The sequence below is a fragment of the Cyprinus carpio genome, chromosome B14, assembly GCF_018340385.1.
Source record: "Cyprinus carpio isolate SPL01 chromosome B14, ASM1834038v1, whole genome shotgun sequence".
Classification (NCBI taxonomy): domain Eukaryota; kingdom Metazoa; phylum Chordata; class Actinopteri; order Cypriniformes; family Cyprinidae; genus Cyprinus; species Cyprinus carpio.
The window spans coordinates 10,745,350-10,763,605 of NC_056610.1; the positions used below are offsets into that span (position 1 = coordinate 10,745,350).

Below are 18,256 nucleotides of genomic sequence, written 5' to 3' on the forward strand. Positions count from 1 at the left end.
AAACAGTGACCAGCCTCAGCACAACACAGAATCCCCACAATCCCACGGGAATCTGCGCTCTGCCGTTACCATGACAACTGGCTACTACTGCCAGATCTGCTGAGATATGAAGATACAGCGATATAGTGAGAACCTGAGAGAAAGACAGAAATGATGGAGCAGAAAAGGAAGAGAAGATAGAAAAGAGGGCCAAGCGATTAATCGAAATGAAACTGAAATCGTGATATGGCTTAGTGCGATTAGCAAATCACGAAGGCTCCTATTTAATTAAATAAACAGTGAAGCATTTTGTAATGAGAAGCATTTTTAAACCTGTAGCCAACAAAGGAGAAGCAGTTTTCCACCAAATGAATGCACGATGGCTTAACATTTGAAAATAGACATTTAGACATAAATATTAGTATATTATATAATATTCTGTACATATGTATATAATATTATTACATATGAAATTATAATTTTTCTGTTATACTGTAAAATAAATAGTAATAATGTAGAATGTATGCATTTCTTATTTTGTTTATTTTTATTTAATAATAATAATAATAATAACAAAATAAGAAATGCATTACTATTATAATATTTTAATATAAAATAGTTTATAATATATAATAACAATTATAATAAGAATATTAATAATTATTATTATTTTAAAGTCATTGATATACATTTTTTGGGGAAATTACAAGGAATCACAGCAAACCTCCAGCAAGCAATCAAATAAAAAAATAAATAAAAAATAGATAGCATTTTTACTTTTTTTTTAATTACTTTTAGATTCAGGCTTACTGCAAATATATAGAGAAAGAGAAGGGAGACCACAGCTAACATTGTGCAGAATGTGAATGAGAGCCTTGGGTGTGAACGTTATTACCCACAATCCTCACTGTTTTTGCTTCTTATGAAACCTTCTGAAATCAATGAACCAGTGGATTATCGGTGTGTCTTTTTGCGCTTTAGGTCTGTTACTTTCAATATACCAGTATAAAAAGGAAAATAATAGACTTCTTCACCATGCAATCATACACCACCGAGTCTGAGTGCTCATCTCTTTACTAGTATTACATTTAGACCCTTCAGATATTTTGAGCAGAAAATGATGGTGATTTTTCACTGTAAGCTGCACATTTTCATCACTGCTACCCCCTGGTGGCTGATAGCAGCAAGACAATAATAAACACGCTAGCAACGGGTAAAGTCCACTATCATAAATATCAGAAGGCTGTGTAATCAAATAAAACCTAATGAACTGGCAATGAGGTTTCAACAGATATGCTAGATCTAAATCACAAGTGCTAACTGGACTATTAGCAATGACACACTAACATCCTGTTGGAAGAAGCAGTCTATGTTGGTTTGCTGGGCTTAGCTGGTTTTAGATGGTCTCTCAGCCTGGCCAAGTAGTTATTTAGTCAAATGAGTTGTGTTATCAGTGAAGGACTGTAAATAGTCTTTATCAAGCCTCATTAATGTTGGTTTTATCTTTTTTTTTTTTTTTACAGCTATCCTGCAGTGTGTGAGTTTTTACAGACCAACAACTTACTGTCTGTCATCAGGGCACATGAGGCACAGGATGCAGGGTGAGAAACCAAACCAACATCACCTCTGACCTCTTGTCTCTTTCTATATGCCTGTTTTCTTCACCTTCCTCACCTCCTACAGATATGCCTGATGAAACACCCACACAAAAGCAGTATGTGTATATTGACAGGCTGGGGGTGTTTGTGTTGATGGACGATCAAATACAGCAGACAGACAGATGCATAGAGCCATTGATTCTCCATAATCCACATACATTACAGTACAGTAGTGTTTATTGATCTGAAATGCCACCAGTGCACAAACATTCACCTTTTCACCTCAGCCCAGACCCACTTATCAGTCAGTGTAGCTTTAAATGTGCAAAGATACTCAACAATAGTGAACTATACCCTACAGCTAAACAACAGTTAGTAATGCATCTATAATATTCAGTACACAGGGATTAAAGTTCTCCATTGCTACGACGGATTTCTGTTAATTGCAGCGAGTCTACGAAGGATTTCCGTCAATTGGAAAAAATGAGGGGAAAAGAAACATGTAGCGCATTGTTGTTATTCTGCCGGCACACCAGAAATCCTCCCCACCACGGCTGCAGCTTCTCAGTGACAACATAGTAATACGGCTTGCATCATTCACAGTCGGGTTATTAGCAGAGAACACCGAGCAGAACTTGACTTTCGCCATGTGATTGGGGCTGTTAATAACAATTCTACTCATTCCCGCAGGTTCCGTGTTTATAACGGGATGGTAGATGACGAAATGTATCATTTGCACGTGCTTTTGAGTCTTGAGAACTCACTCGCGCGCTTTCATTTTCTGTGTGCCCACAGATCACGATAAGGAGAGTGACAGCTTTTAATAGTTATTAAGAGAGTTTGCAAATCTGATATTGATTTAATACAACAGTTCAATAAACAACTACTGCCTGATTTTGCTCTATGTCTTCAATGATATAAATATAGTAACAGCTCAGCCGCTTCGCATCTCTAAAAGCAAACAAAGCAGAATTTCATTCATTCAGTGAAAGTGCATTTTTGAATGAATCTAGTGAGTCAGTGATTCATGTTTACCTATTCACAAAGACACCCTGCGTCTCAATGTTCTTACTATCCATCCTAAATAGTAGGTGAGATTAGAATAAGTGTGTCCCAAAGCATATGTTGAAAAGAGTATGCCAAAAGTCCCCGGATGATCAACTATTTCACGTCGATTTTTGAAGTGTGGATCCATGCACACTCTAATGGCTAAAATTGCTCACAATCCATTGTGCTTTGGCGAAGGATTCGGTCCAGAGCTACAAACACGAATAAAATGCATTAGAAAAACTACAAACATGGCGGATGCAACCGATCGATGGTTAGGTAGAGAGGTTTACAAAAAGGGGTTTGAGTTACTAATAATCAACATTTAACCTGGTAAAAAATATTTATTTATTGTTATCTGTTTTATATTTCATCTGCAACATTATTGTGAACTTTTATAAAAATCCATTTGGTCGTTAACTTTTAAATGCATCATCATGCAGAAAATGAGCAGAGTGTAACAGGTGCGACAGAGCGGTCCTTTAAAGACGCAATTGTGTGACGTGATAGTATGTCCCAAAGCTTGCCTACTCTTCTACTACACAGTCAAAAGTGTGTACTTTTTCTTCACCAAAAGAGTACATACTTTAAGAGTGTAGTATAAGTAGGCACATTGAGACGCAGGGACAGTCACTTGCTTCATTCCTGAATGAATCAGCCATTCGAACGAATCAATTGAATGAATGATTCAGTGATAAAATCAGTGACTTGCCAACACCTGCTGGCGGATTTAGTTTCATTTTTATCTTATAATTTCAGTTATTTAAATCCTTTAATATTTCTGTATTAAAAATTTAATATTTAAAACATTAATCTCCACATGAATGTATGAATTTAATTACACTCATTCCACCTCTGAGCCTCATTAAACGTCTCAAAATGTACATACAAGCCACTTTTCTGTTCTTCTGTGCCACCTCTGTAGTACAAATTAATTTTTTTATTAATACTAATTTCATATGATTGGTAACTTATTTGTCTTATTCTACTTCTTATTATATTGTTTTGAAAATCTTATAAACATACATTTTTGAATGCCATTACAAAGGTAAAAAGAAAATACCCCTGAAAGTCACTTTAAGGAGTCAAACGTCACCTCGTATTAGGAAGGATAATTTTTGATCATAATTTTTGATTATTAAGAAGATGCTCCTAAATTTTTTTAATTAGTAGGACAAGTGCTCCTAAAAAGAAAAGTAAGCATAGAATCATGTGTATTAGATCCGTGCATGAGGTCTTAAAGAGACAGCAGCCTAAATAAACCTGCTGCTGTCTTTCATTATACAGTGAAGACTACCCAGTGTTATTTTACAGTGGAATAGATTATAGTTAGACCTGACTGAAAAAATTAAAGTACTGTTAATTTAGTTTGTATCTTTTTATTGTTTTTGTTTTTGATATTGATTGTCATTCATTTATTTGTTCTTATTTTCTTATTTACTATTTACTTGTCTTTTTTAGTTCAAATACATTTAATTCTAAGTGCACGTGATTCTTGGCTGGGGAGGGGAGGGCGCGTGGTCCATGGGAAATAGTCCTGCCACCACAGCTGGAAAAAAAAATCATAGAAAACTGCATACGTTTAATAAAATTAGAAAAATGCCATTACAAAAATAAAAAGAAAATGCCCCTGTAAATCACTTTGAGTCAAATGTCACCTCATATTAGGAAGGCTGATCCAGGTTTGATCAGAATTTTTTGTTTTTGATCAGAAGGTGCTTCTAAATTTTTTAAATTAGGAGGACAAGCACTTTTAATTACAAGAAGAAAACACTGCTGTTAAACTGGGTGTGTGACAGGTATGGCTGAGGAAAAAATTTCAGAAAAGATTTGTTTTTCTTTAACCCCTGAGTACAACATAAGACGACAACAGACAGCATGTTAGATGAGTACATTCATTTTACACAGACTAATAATATTAATGTTCTTTAAACATATTTAAAGCATTTTATGTTCATAATTTTGTTGTATTGCACACCTTTGCACATTAAAGGCCAAGTTCTTTAAAATAAACAGTGAATAAAGGCTTCCGAACAATCATTTATTTTGATCTGAGACTATACTTTGAGAAACTAAACTTTTTGGTGGTTTTAAATGGGGTCCACCAAAAAAAAAGTACTTAATGTTTAGCAAAATCTGAGGACGAAGATTATTTTTTCCTCACTTATTTCCTATTGTGATTCTGATTGCCATACTGTATTTATCATCTTCTCTTCTTTGTTTTCTTGCTCTCTCAGTTACCGTATGTACAGGAAGAGCCAGACTACAGGTTTCCCTTCTCTCATCACCATCTTCTCTGCTCCAAACTACCTGGACGTTTACAACAACAAAGGTCTGAATTCAGGGGGCTGTTTCATAAATGATGCTAAGAAAAGCGGGAATTAAAGTCCAAAACCTGACTTGAAATAACCTAAGAAATCAATCAGGACTAAAGCAGTTTCATAAACGACAGTTAAAGTTCACATAATCTCACTAATTCGAGTCAAGATCATTTATTCTTAAGCAGCCCTTAAAGGGAAATTCCACCCCAAAATTAATCACTTACCCCCATGTCGTTCCAAACTCGTAAAAGCTTCGTTCGTCTTTGGAACACAATTTAAGATATTTTGGATGAAAACCGGGAGGCTTGTGACTGTCCAATAGACTGCCAAGTAAAATACAATGTCAAGGTCCAAAAAAAGGTATGAAAGACATCATCAGAATAGTCCATCTGCCATCAGTGATTCAACCGTAACATTATGAATTGGCGAGAATACTTTTTGTACGTGAAGAAAACAAAAATAACAACCTCACTCAACAACCATACCTCCATTTTGGAGAATATGAGCTGGACGCAGGCAGTGTACGCTCTTTTGTCAGCCGCGACACAAGGATATGGTTTGTCAACACAAGGGATTGTTTTCTTTGATTTAACTATTTGAAAAACAATCTCTTGTAACAGAAGAGTGTAAGCTGCCTGCGTTTCAGATTCTCCGTGTACGCTGATTTTTTGTTGAATAACTGAAAACACCATGTACTACATCTGACACACATAAACAAATTAAATTCAAAACATATTAAATAATTACTACAATTAAATCTCATAATTAAATTAAATTTCAACTCATAAAATAATAACAAACAGTATATTTATAAATATAATATTTTTAATTAAATTTAAAAAGGAAATTAATAAAAAAATAAAAATTTTATAAATGTAATATTTTTAATTAAATTTAAAAAGGAAATTAATAAAATAATATAAATAATTAGGAATTAGAGAGAGAGAGAGAGAGAGAGAGAATATAAAAAAATACATAATACAATTTATATAATATATAATTATTAATTACAATCATTATTATTTACACACATGATAGATAGATAGATAGATAGATAGATAGATAGATAGAAGGATTATAGACAGATAGATAGATAGATAGATAGATAGATAGATAGATAGATAGATAGATAGATAGATAGATAGATAATTCATATACAGAATATCAACTTCCTGATTGCCCTGAAAAGGCTTAATTTTCTATGTGCAAAATATTTTTTCCTATCTTTGTCTGAAATATGAAATGTAACCCAGGCATGTTGTTGATAGGTTTTCATATATCTCTCCTACACAAACCTGTTTTTTAAGATTTATAAACACTCAAGTACGTCAGAGGCCATTGTATGTAATGCAAGGTTGCAAGGCTTTGGGTTTTTGTTGTATGTCAGTCATGTACAAAAAAAAAAAAAAGAAGTAAGTGATAGATGTTCATTAGAGAAGCAGAGATACTTATGTAAATATGTTTGTTTTGTGTAAATATAACTGCCTTAATGCCTGTCTGCAGCGGCCGTGCTTAAATACGAGAACAACGTAATGAACATACGACAGTTCAACTGCTCGCCACATCCGTACTGGCTGCCCAACTTCATGGACGTCTTCACCTGGTCTCTTCCATTCGTTGGAGAGAAAGGTGGGAAATTATAGGAAACATGTTCTTGAACAGTATTGCTTAACAGCTTGAGACATTTTCATTTTGCCTGGGGACAGCCAGGCTTTGTGACTGCACAAATTCCTTACGATTTCTTAATTCTGGGTGTGTGTGAGGAAAGTGGATGCACTCTTCTGCTGACTTGTTGAAACAAAGCAGATGGAATAGCTCCATCTATTCTGTCCCAACAAGTCAAACTAGAACGAAGCAAATGAGCCATCCAAAAATATTTCACTTGATAAAGATGGAGATTAAAGGATCAAGTCTATCCAGGATATCAATATTACCCTAGCATTTCTTGTTATGTTGTTATGAATGTATTTGTTCAAAATTGTCATAGTTTATGCAAAAATGTCAAAAGATCTTGCCTTTTTTTTTTTTACCTTTGACTCCTCTACAGTGACAGAAATGTTGGTGAATGTTCTCAGTATCTGCTCTGATGATGAGCTTATGAACGATGGAGATGAGATCTTTGATGGTGAGGACTGCACATTACTCATAAGTTTTTCTTCTAATGTTTTCTAAAATGCACATGACTAGATCATTTAAATTATTACACCTATAGTTTTTAAAGTCAAATACAACAAAATGACAACTAAAATAAACATTTTGCTTAATTGTTGGCATTCTCTAACAACTTAAATTGTTTAGCAACTGAACAATGAACATTGATGTACTGTAGCTTCAAAAATAAGATTTAGACATCCCAGATTCATAGAGAAACATTGCTTCATTTTAAAATCTTGATATTCAGAATATACAGCTTTAGTATGTTTTTTATGAAATCTAAGTTTGTTTCCTGGTACCTCTTAGCCAATGCTGCAGCCGCCCGTAAAGAGGTCATCAGAAACAAGATCCGTGCCATCGGCAAAATGGCCAAAATGTTCTCAGTCCTGCGGTGAGTCTGGAAAGGGTTGGGACACACATGTTTGTGATTTTGGTGTGTAGGACATAATATATATATATGTTTGTGTTCGTGCAGTGTGAGACAGTATTGTCATTGCTACCATTAAAATCATTTTCATTAATTGAAATAAGCTAGAAAACATTTTAAATGAAAAACTTGAATTTAATCTCAAATGAAGATTAGAAATGTTGCCTTGGCTACTAACTGAAATATGCTATATGGACAAAATTATTGGGACATTCTCTTTTTATTAACAGGTTTGACTACTTTTTAAATCATGGCTTAAGGCCACTTTTAAACTTGGTTACCACTGATTTTAAATCACATGTGTAATGCAGTGCCAAAGGTGACCAATCACAAACTAAACAATCCTTACATCATTAAATATTCATGTGTTGTATTATTGTAGAATGTTTTAGAAGACACCTTTCCACAAATGGACAAGCAGTTGCATGCTGAGCTTGTCCAATTAATGTCATTAACCTCTTAATTATGCACATAATAGCATTAAATAATAATAATAATAAAATGTATGGGTTAACAGTCAATTAGTATTATTTATATAATATTACAGTGTTTATTAATATTTTGAATTATTTTTACATTTTCAGTGTTCATTTTAAATCTTCTTTTTTTTTCATTTTCTTTCATTTATTTTCATTTCAGTTTTAGTTTTTGTAGTTTTAGTACTTATTTCATGTCAGTTCCGGTTCATTTTCAGGTTTTTTTTTCTGATATGGATATTTTTTTAATTTCAGCTTTATTTCAAAAAGTTTTAGTTTGTGTGGCGTATATGAGTGTTTAATCTCAGTGTGTGGTTGTGTTTCGGCAGAGAGGAGAGTGAGAATGTGTTAACCCTGAAAGGTCTGACCCCCACCGGCATGCTGCCGAGCGGCGTACTGTCTGGAGGAAAACAGACCTTGCAGAGCGGTGAGTTACAAAAGCAAACATCGCTCTTTCTCTCTCTCCCATCACAGCCTCTTTTCTCTTTCAAGGTCACTAAGACAATGACTTACAAACTCATGGACATGTTTGCTAACCCCTCTCTTTTAGTCAAACACTTTCGTTCATTCTCTTCGCTAATTAAACCATCAGAAATGTGCACACACATACAGGGACACTAACCGGCTAACGCTAACTGCTAACTGTCCGCGGCAGCTACTTGGCAGCTAATGCTGGGGGACTGTGCTGCATGCATGACTGTCACAATAAACTCCCCCATCCATCCTCCCTCTCTCCCTCTCTCCTTCTCTCCGTCTGTCTTTCTGTGCCTCCTCAGCTACCATCGAGGCCATTGAAGCCGTGGAGACGGTTGAGGATGGAGAAGGTAAACTGGCCGGCCTCTATCTCTCTGTGCTGCTCAGAGGTTTCATAGCGACCGCTGTAACACGCTAGCTAGCTAGACAGCGAGCCTAGCTAACTGAGTGTGTGGGGTGCTATGACTGGTCAGGGATTGTTTATTTCTCACAGACACACACACACACACACACACACATTTATTTAGATGTCTAAATGGGAACATACACTATTTAAAAGTTTGGGGTCAGTAAAATTTTTTTTAACGAAATGAATACATTTGTTCAGCAAGGATACATTAAACTGATCAAAAATGACAATAAAAACATTTATAATGTTACAGAAGATTTCTATTTCAAATAAATACTGTTAGTTTGAACTTTAAATTCATCAGAGAATCCTGAAAAATAAATATATCATGGTTTCCACGAAAATATAATGCTGCACAACTGTTTTCAATATTGATAATAATCAGAAATGTTTTTTGAGCATTAGATCAGCATATTAGAATGATTTCTGAAGGATCATGTGACACTGAAGACTGGAGTAATGATGCTGAAAATTCAGCTTTTCATCACAGGAATAAATTATATTTTAAAACTAATTCAGATAGAAAACACTTATTTTAAATTGTAATAATATTTCACAATTTGACTGTTTTTACTGTATTTTTAACCAAATAAATGTAACCTTGGGGAGCATAAGAGACTTGTATGGGTTTTTTTTTTAAGCTACATTAATGTTAATTATAAAGACTACAGACTAGAAATGAAAATGTTAATTTCTAGATTAAAAAAAAATTGCTTTATTTAATGATCCTATTTTATTTATTTTTACCGTTGAGGGCATTCCTAATGGAGGTTTTGTTAATATCTTAGAACTGTTTTCAGGCACGATTAGTTTTCTCTGAGGTAAGTTTGTTTCACAGACTTGCTTTTCCTCCATTTTACTCCAGTCTAGTTTTTCTAACACAATCTCTGTTAAAAGTCATGGCTAAATTGCCTACCATTTTTCAACTAATAAGTCCATATGTAGCACAAGGTTTGATTATCATTGTAATAAATTCCTTCCCATAATAATATACTTAATGTCATAATCATATCCCCTCTAAAAGAAACCATTTAAACCAGCCTAAACAGTTTTTCACGTCTCCCATGCCGGCCAAGCTGATCTGTTTTGCTAGTTTTAGAGGGGTCTAGGACACTTGAGAGGCTGGGAGAACAACTAGACCTGCATAAACCAGCCAAAACCAGCACAATTTAAGCTGTTTTTCAGCATGGATATAATTCTTATACATTGTAATGACATCCAGCCAACAGACAATCTTATTTCAGTAATAACTAGATCCCATTCCTGTTTAAATCAGTATAATAAAATATGTCCTTTGTTGATAATTGTAACTCAGAGGTTGTTTAAAAAGCTAGTCTGAATAGTGTTTTCTAGAAATACACTGAGACATACATAGACATGTACACACACATAACCACACAGACACCTGTGTCTTTCTGCTTATGCAAATGCTGGACTCTGCTCTGCTGTTCTCCACCCTTTTTACCAACGGCACACATTCTTATGTACCTAATAAGTAAGGTTACAGAATGACTCAGCAGATGGCAAGAATCTGGGCCATGGGCAGGTGAGGGCACGCACCCCTGCCTCTCACTAATGTCCCAGCATTCTAACAGCAAACGCTGATCATCCCAGCACCGCTCCTCGTGCACTCACTCTGGGTTTGGTCTATCATGACCATGTGATCTGCAGGGATCATGTGACCTCTCTATGATAGGGTTTGTTTTTTAGACTCGTTCTAAATGGTCTTTGCTTAAATCTGGTAAACAGTGACTTAAAGGTCAATGAGGGTTCTGGATATTAAATGCCATTTAAAATCTCCATATAGCAAAATTGGCTTTAAATCAATAACATATTAGCCTTGTGAGACTGATCTAAAGCTCCAAGGTTGTGAAACAATGAAACACACTTCTGTAGAAGTGACTCTTACTTGAAACCAAAACATGTTTCACATCTGAAATCCCTTCATTATGTTGCATTCATGACGCCAATATAATACAAAACAAGTTGAATGAATTTCTGTGTAGAGCTTTCATTTAAAAAAAAATCATGAAATGAGAACAGTTATTTAAGAATTGTTTTAGGAACAGTTTGCACAGAACCTTTCATAAGGCTCAGTAATAATTAAAATTGAAAAGATCAAAGTAAAATAAATATATACAAAATGTTTTGTTCTTCAGAAATACTTGGAATATATATATATATATATATATATATATATATATATATATATATATATATATATATATATAGTGGAAGATGTTAAGTAAACAGCAGTTACTTTAATATTAATTTAATTCTATTATAGCATTTATTAATATTCTAAATAATCTTTTTTATATTTTTACTTTTCATTTTAGTTTTTGGTCATTTGGTTATGTGCTTTTATCATTTCTATAAAGTTTTTTTTTTTTTTTTTTTTAGAGTTTTAGTAACTTTAGTACTTCAAATTCAACTTATTTCAGTTAGTTCCCTAGGCAAAATTTCTTATTTTTATGTGTTTTAATGTTTAATGTTTTCTAATTTATTTCAGCTTTATTTGAATGAATAAAAAATGATTTTTATAATTAGTAGCGTTTCTAGTAAATAACACTGGTGCACTGTCTGTTTTTATATAATAGTCAAATAGTTATTAATGTTTTAGCATCATTATTCATATCAGAGTGAGTTGGTTAAATTCAAGGTTTATAGCTACTTATCAAAGAATACCTATGGAGAAAATCAGTGGCAAAAATACTTTCAAAACTCTCTTCTCAGCACACAGGGTGAGACTGGAACAGCTTCAATGTATTTGAAAGCCAAAAACAACTCTGTCGTCTGAGAGCAAACCCAAGAGAGAGTCTCACATCATCTCTGACTGTGATATAAGGCACTATGTTTCCATCAGAATAGATCAAAGTACATAAAAAATTGACATTACAAAAAACTATTTTGATGCTGGTGAAATGGGTTTGTTTTCTAATGGAAACATTGACTGTGCTATTGGTGCTTGTGAGGTTTTTCAGTTAAAGTGGGAGTGAAAGTGATAAGATGTAACGTCCATTATCATTGCCAACAGCTGTTCCCTTGTACATCACACACAGTGTTGGGGAGTAACTAGTAAGTTAGTTTTTGATTGATTGTTCTGAATTATGAGACACCAGTGTTTCAGGAGTTAAGGACACAGAATAGGACAAATGCTTATTTGATAGCCATTTTATTTCCTATTTGGCTTTATCTATATACTTTATTTTTTCAAAATTAACTTTTTTCCAAGGCATTGTTACATGCCAGTGTTTCCTGTCATTGCTATGCAATGATTTAATTTCAAAAACAGTATCATAACTATTAAACTATTTCTTTTCATTATTTTCCATCTTTTTTAACCTCAGAACGATCTCAAAGTAAAAATAAGTGCTGAAGTCTGATTTTGTGGTGGTTGTGCTTTAAAATTAAATTATTATAATCTTAATCTAAGTGATGAGGGATTTTGAAAGTAATCAGTGTTGAGTTCTACTGTAAGGTTAACCTGCCTGGTTTAAATGTCTGAAAATGATTTTAAAATGTAGAAATTTAGAAAAGCAATCAAATGTAATCACCTACATTACTCTTCATAAAGTAATTGAAATAGTTTTAGAACTATTACCTATTAACCTATTACATTTCCAAAATTACCTTCCCAACACTGACCATATATTGTGTATGTGACTGGTTGTGAAATATGTGCAGTTGTGAATTTGTGCTTATAATGTGACTATTACATAGCAGAGTGAAACTGTCGAGTGTTTGAAGAAATATCTGTGTATGAGTGAAATTTTAAATCATACCAGATCACATTTCACTCCAATAATCAAAAGATAAAAAAAATTTTGCATAAAGAAAATATTCATGTGTATGTAAAATATTAAAGAAATTAATATTTTTGCAGTATTATTCATATTATTTATATTGCAATATAATGCCCCTGAAATATTAATTACTATAATTTGTCCAATATTGTAAAATAGTGAATTTTATTATTTAGAAAATTCAAAAAAATAAATTAAAATGTTGTACAACAAATACCAACATGGTAAAAAATTATTAATATTATTATTATTATTATTATTATTATTATTTTTACATTACATTTTGAGAGGAAAATGTAAAAGTATATTTTTATTTATACATAAATACATGCATTTATTTATTTTAAATAAATAGTATATTTTAAAATATTGCAGGCTATATATTGTATTTTTTTTTTACTTTTTTCACATTACAGTAAAAATATTTTGAGGGGGGGGGTTCACAAACAAAATGCAAAATATGATTTTGAAGTGAAATATGACCCAGATATGTGTATGTGTGTATCTATGGATATAGATATACCATCATGTCAAGAGAACACTCGGTGGCTGTATCCAATTTGTTGAATAATCCACTCATCTGTCTAACAGTATGTGATCATTTGTGGTATGTCTGCTTGTCTGGTTTAGATTTTGCCCATGCGCAATTGGTGACTGCTCTTCTTTTCTCTCTCTTTTTCTCTCGTAGCCATCCGTGGCTTTTCTCCACAGCACAAGATCACCAGTTTCGAGGAAGCGAAGGGTCTGGACCGCATAAACGAGCGCATGCCGCCTCGCCGAGACGTGGTCAACAGCGTGGGGAAGTCGATGGGCAAGATGAACATGGCCGAATCCAACGGCACGGATGACAACAGCAATATCCAGTGATTCATCTCCTCCTCCTCCTCCTCCTCCTCCCGTCCCTCGCTCGCCCCTGCTCCTCCTCCCATAATGCAATTCTCCCCTCCCCTCATTTTCACTGCTACTGTCTATGTAGCAGATGGATTATGTGATATATTTAGACAGAACTCCTGGCTTGACGTTCAGCGGCCTCAACGACAAACACGAGACGGGCCGCGCGAAGATGATCAAGCGTGAGATTTGCATGATGGGATATGTAGTTTTATGGATATGGGGCTATGTAATGGAAATACGAACACGGAGTGCATTTCCTGTTCCTTTGTCTGAAGAGATGTTTATTTATGCGTGTTTGCACTTTGTGTGCGTGTCTGTGTGCGTGCGTGGGCGACATGAGATAATTACTATACGAAGATGATGATGATGATGATGATAAGTAGGTTTTCACAAACGCTTACTTTTTTTTCTTGGCCTGCTGTGAAACATAAAACACAATGCCGACGCACTATTTATTCGGAAGCGTCGGAGCGCACGTTTGCGTTCGTACGCGTGCGAGAAGCTTGTAACCGTTTACTTTCACACTTCTCTTGCAGTTCTATATTTTGCTACTAGTAATCACTATATCTATGGAATAACTAATATTACACAGAATAACTTCACACAGGTTATCACGATTAATCCGCAAATAATAGAGAGGTTTGGAGTCGCCGCAACGCCCCTCATGCTGTGTGCTTGCTGTGTTGAGTAAATCAGCCATTGTCACATCGTGCTGCGGTTGCTATGGCAGTCTGACACTTTCCCGCCTCCTCTGGTGCTCCGGAGCTGTGCGGGGGGAAGCGTTCAGTCAGCTGCGTGTGTGTGAGTGTGTGTGAATGCGAGAAACGGGGGTGATTTGAGCTGAGGGATTGCGTCTGGCTGTTATGAGTGGTTTCAAACAGGTCCTTGTCTTGTGTTGGCGCACTAGACAGAACGGATTTCCAGCCACGCATAATTCATGGGAGTTTATTTTGTATATAAATGCCGTATATTTTTAAGGACTGTTTTGTTATCGCTTATTTTCATGTTATTTTCTTTTGTATTCAAGCTATTTATTTATTTATTGTTTGTTGGGTTCGTTTTTGTTTGTTTACATTGCTGTACAGTCAATTAAGCTCAGATGAGGTGTTAAACCTTTTGCGTTTCTTTATCGATGTACAGAAGTTATCCAGTAGTGTGAAGGAACATATAATTCTGTGAAAAGACATCCGGGCTGCCAAAGCATGACTGCATGGTTATTTCAAATGTAAATCGAATATGGACACACCTTAACGTGTCTCACATTTTTAAGGAGAAGTATATTCTGATCATTGTTCTAAACAATATTCTGGTTACTTATGATTATTATTAAGAGTTCTGCTGGTTTATTCCACTTTGCCTCATCCTTGTTTTGGTCGCTCATTGTGCTTTACTTTATGAATAATGAAAACGTTCATGAGTTATTTGTGATTCTATATCTTGTATTTTTCTCTGGAGCTTCATTCTGAGCATCATGATTTCCTGACCTACAGTACGGACAGTGTGAGCATGCCCTATGGGACAAATCTCTTTTTTACTCTTGAATAAAATATGCATGAACCTTTTTTGATTTTTCTGATTTATTCAACTCGCATTGCCAGCGTGTCTCACAAAGAGTAAACTATAAATCAGCATGGACATCAGCATCTCCATAAAACAAAAAATGTTCAACATATGCCGCATTAGTGCGTGAAAATCATGAAGATATGACCAGGTCACATTGCATAAATCACATAAGCTTGCAAAAGCCTGTACGATTTCTTTTTAAAAGATTATGTTTAAAAGATTTTTATGTTCACCCAGGCTGCATTTTTGTTCAAACATACAGTCAAAAACAGTAATACTGTGAAATATTACCATTTAAAATATAATTTAAAATGTAATTTATTCCTGTGATGCAAAGCTGAATTTTCAGCATCATTACTTCAGTCTTCAGCGTCACATTGATCTGGACATGTTCTTGACAGGTTTCATATGATTCACCCTCAGTAAACAGTACATGAATAGACATCACAGTGTCTCTATTGTTACGTTTTATTAATAGTTAAATTACTTTGATAAGAATGTCTAATCAAAATTATGTCATTAATGACTCACCCTCATGTCGTTCCAAAGGATATTGTAATCACAAATTATGCTCTTGGGCTAATATTCATAGACTCACTAAATACCTCATGTCGTTCCAGACTCTTGTGAACCCGTAATTTAGAACTCCGTCATGCTTCGGGTTAGTTGGGTCACACAGAAAATTATGTAAGACTCATCATGTTTCCAAACCCGATTTCATCTTCGGAGTATTTTAGATTTAGTCCGAGAGCTTTCTGTCCCTCCATTGAGAATGTATGTACGGTATACTGTCCACGTCCAGAAAGGTAATAAAAACATCTTCAAAGTAGTCCATGTGACATCAGAGGGTCCGTTAGAATTTTTTGAAGCATCGAAAATACATTTTGGTCCAAAAATATCAAAACTAGGACTTTATTCAGCATTGACTTCTCTCCCGGGTCTGTTAGGAGCGCGTTCACAACACTGCAGTGTAGTGATATCCGGTTCTCCAACGAATCACTCGATGTAACCGGATCTTCTTGAACCAGTTCACCAAATCGAACCGAATCGTTTGAAACGGTTCGCGTCAACAATAAGCATTAATCCACAAATGACTTAAGCTGTTAACTTTTTTAACATGGCTGACACTCCCTCTGAGTTCAAAATAAAACCAATATCCCGGAGTAATTCATTTACTCAAACAGTACACTGACTGAACTGACTGAGAGAGAACTGAAGATGAACGAGCCGAGCCAGATAACGAACGAAACATTGACTCGTTCTCGAGTCACGAACCGGTTGCATCGGTTTTTCGGATCACCGGTAGTGATGGGAAAGTTCTGTTCTTTTCAGCGAACCGGTTCTTTCGGACAGTTTTGATTCAATAAACCGGTTGCCGAAAACGGTTTCACCAGTTCTTTTGCGCTCGACGTAATGACTTCATTGGCGAATGGCGATGATTGCCCTTGATTCAAGCCTTCGGTTTACCCGCGCTCATAACATTAGCACAGAATCAGTTCAGAATCAATCACCACAAAAGAACCAGTTCGGTTCAGACGCGCTGTGTGTCAGTCTGAATCACGCATGCGCAGTATCATCAGCTCCTCGGGTTCTCGCACCGGACGCGTCCGACAGAAAACGGTTCTTGACTCGAGAACGAGTCAAGTGTTTCGTTCGTTATCTGGCTCGGCTCGGTGTTCATCTTCACTTCTCTCTTCACAGCAGTTCAGTCAGTGTACTGTTTGAGTAAATGAATTACTCCGGGATATTGGTTTATTTGAACTCAGAGGGAGTGTCAGCCATGTTAAAAAAGTTAACAGCTTAAGTCATTTGTGGATTAATGCTTATTGTAGACGCGAACCGTTTCAAACGATTCAGTTCGATTTGGTGAACTGGTTCAAGAAGATCCGGTTACATCGAGTGATTCGTTCGCGAACCGGATATCACTAAACTGCAGTGTTGTGTGAAACGCGCTCCTAACAGACCCGGGGAGAGAAGTCAATGCTGAATAAAGTCGTAGTTTTTGATATTTTTTGGACCAAAATGTATTTTTCGATGCTTCAAAAAATTCTAACGGACCCTCTGATGTCACATGGACCTACTTTGATGATGTTTTTATTACCTTTCTGGACGTGGACAGTATACCGTACATACACTTCTCAATGGAGGGACAGAAAGCTCTCGGACTAAATCTAAAATATCTTAAACTGTGTTCCGAAGATGAACGGAGGTCTCACGGGTTTGGAACGACATGAGGGTGATTCATTAATGACATAATTTTCATTTTTGGGTGAACTATCCCTTTAAACACAAACAAATGGTCATTAATACAAATAAATAGAACAAAGAAAATGTAATGCAACTAAAAGTCAATGTGACTATTTTACATGTATACTTGCAATTGTATTTAAAATATAAGAGCCTTAAAATATAACTAAATTTTTTTAAATATATTAAAATATAACAACCTACACCTGCCACACTCAAAAAAGACCATAAAATAGACATGAATGTAAAGGTGGCATACATAAATGAAAAACAAAAGAACAAACCACAACCACACAATCAATACATTCACTCAAAAACCATCAATAATCAACAAACTCGAACAAATCAGTTGAGTGAATAAATGATTCATTGACTCATTCAACAGCAGGGTCTGCATCCGAAAAACAATTCATTTTGCAAATCATTTTTTAGGGCAGATTTTTTTATGTTTAACCCTTTCGCACATGAGTTTAAAATATTCTAGCTAAGCCCCTAGCGTGAGTTTTTTTGGGCAACTGTTATTTTAGAATGTATGTAATGTAACTGTTGTTTTAAAAGTTTGAGAAGCACTGCATTAAGCCCTAAAACCTTTGCAGGTTTGAGTCCCAGATTTTCAATGTGGTCTTCTCTTACACTTATGGAACCCACTGTACTTTCCTATCCACATGTAAAAATAGACTCTAAATATGTTAACTATTTTATACTGTTTTACAGGCTACTTATTTATTTTTGAAGGCAACATATATTTGTGTATCTTATTATTATTTTTTATAGATTAGCCTACTTGTAGTGTGCATTAAAATGATTTGAAACACAGACCTCCAATCTTGTTTGGACAAGGACTATATTTCATCACTCAAA

The 18,256-nt window shown here is 35.0% G+C and overlaps 1 protein-coding gene across 1 annotated transcript in view; it reads left to right on the forward strand.

The window, feature by feature from the left end:
• The window catches only part of LOC109091092 (serine/threonine-protein phosphatase 2B catalytic subunit alpha isoform-like), a 43,368-nt gene extending 28,221 nt beyond the window's left edge, over positions 1 to 15,147 (forward strand). Inside the window, exons 7-14 of the mRNA XM_042738037.1 lie at positions 1,503 to 1,580; positions 4,862 to 4,956; positions 6,449 to 6,574; positions 6,993 to 7,070; positions 7,406 to 7,490; positions 8,332 to 8,429; positions 8,779 to 8,826; positions 13,380 to 15,147. Coding sequence (XP_042593971.1) covers positions 1,503 to 1,580; positions 4,862 to 4,956; positions 6,449 to 6,574; positions 6,993 to 7,070; positions 7,406 to 7,490; positions 8,332 to 8,429; positions 8,779 to 8,826; positions 13,380 to 13,558 — 787 coding nt within the window. The 3' untranslated portion in view covers positions 13,559 to 15,147. The remainder of the gene's footprint in view (positions 1 to 1,502; positions 1,581 to 4,861; positions 4,957 to 6,448; positions 6,575 to 6,992; positions 7,071 to 7,405; positions 7,491 to 8,331; positions 8,430 to 8,778; positions 8,827 to 13,379) is intronic.
• Positions 15,148 to 18,256: the final 3,109 nt, after the last annotated feature.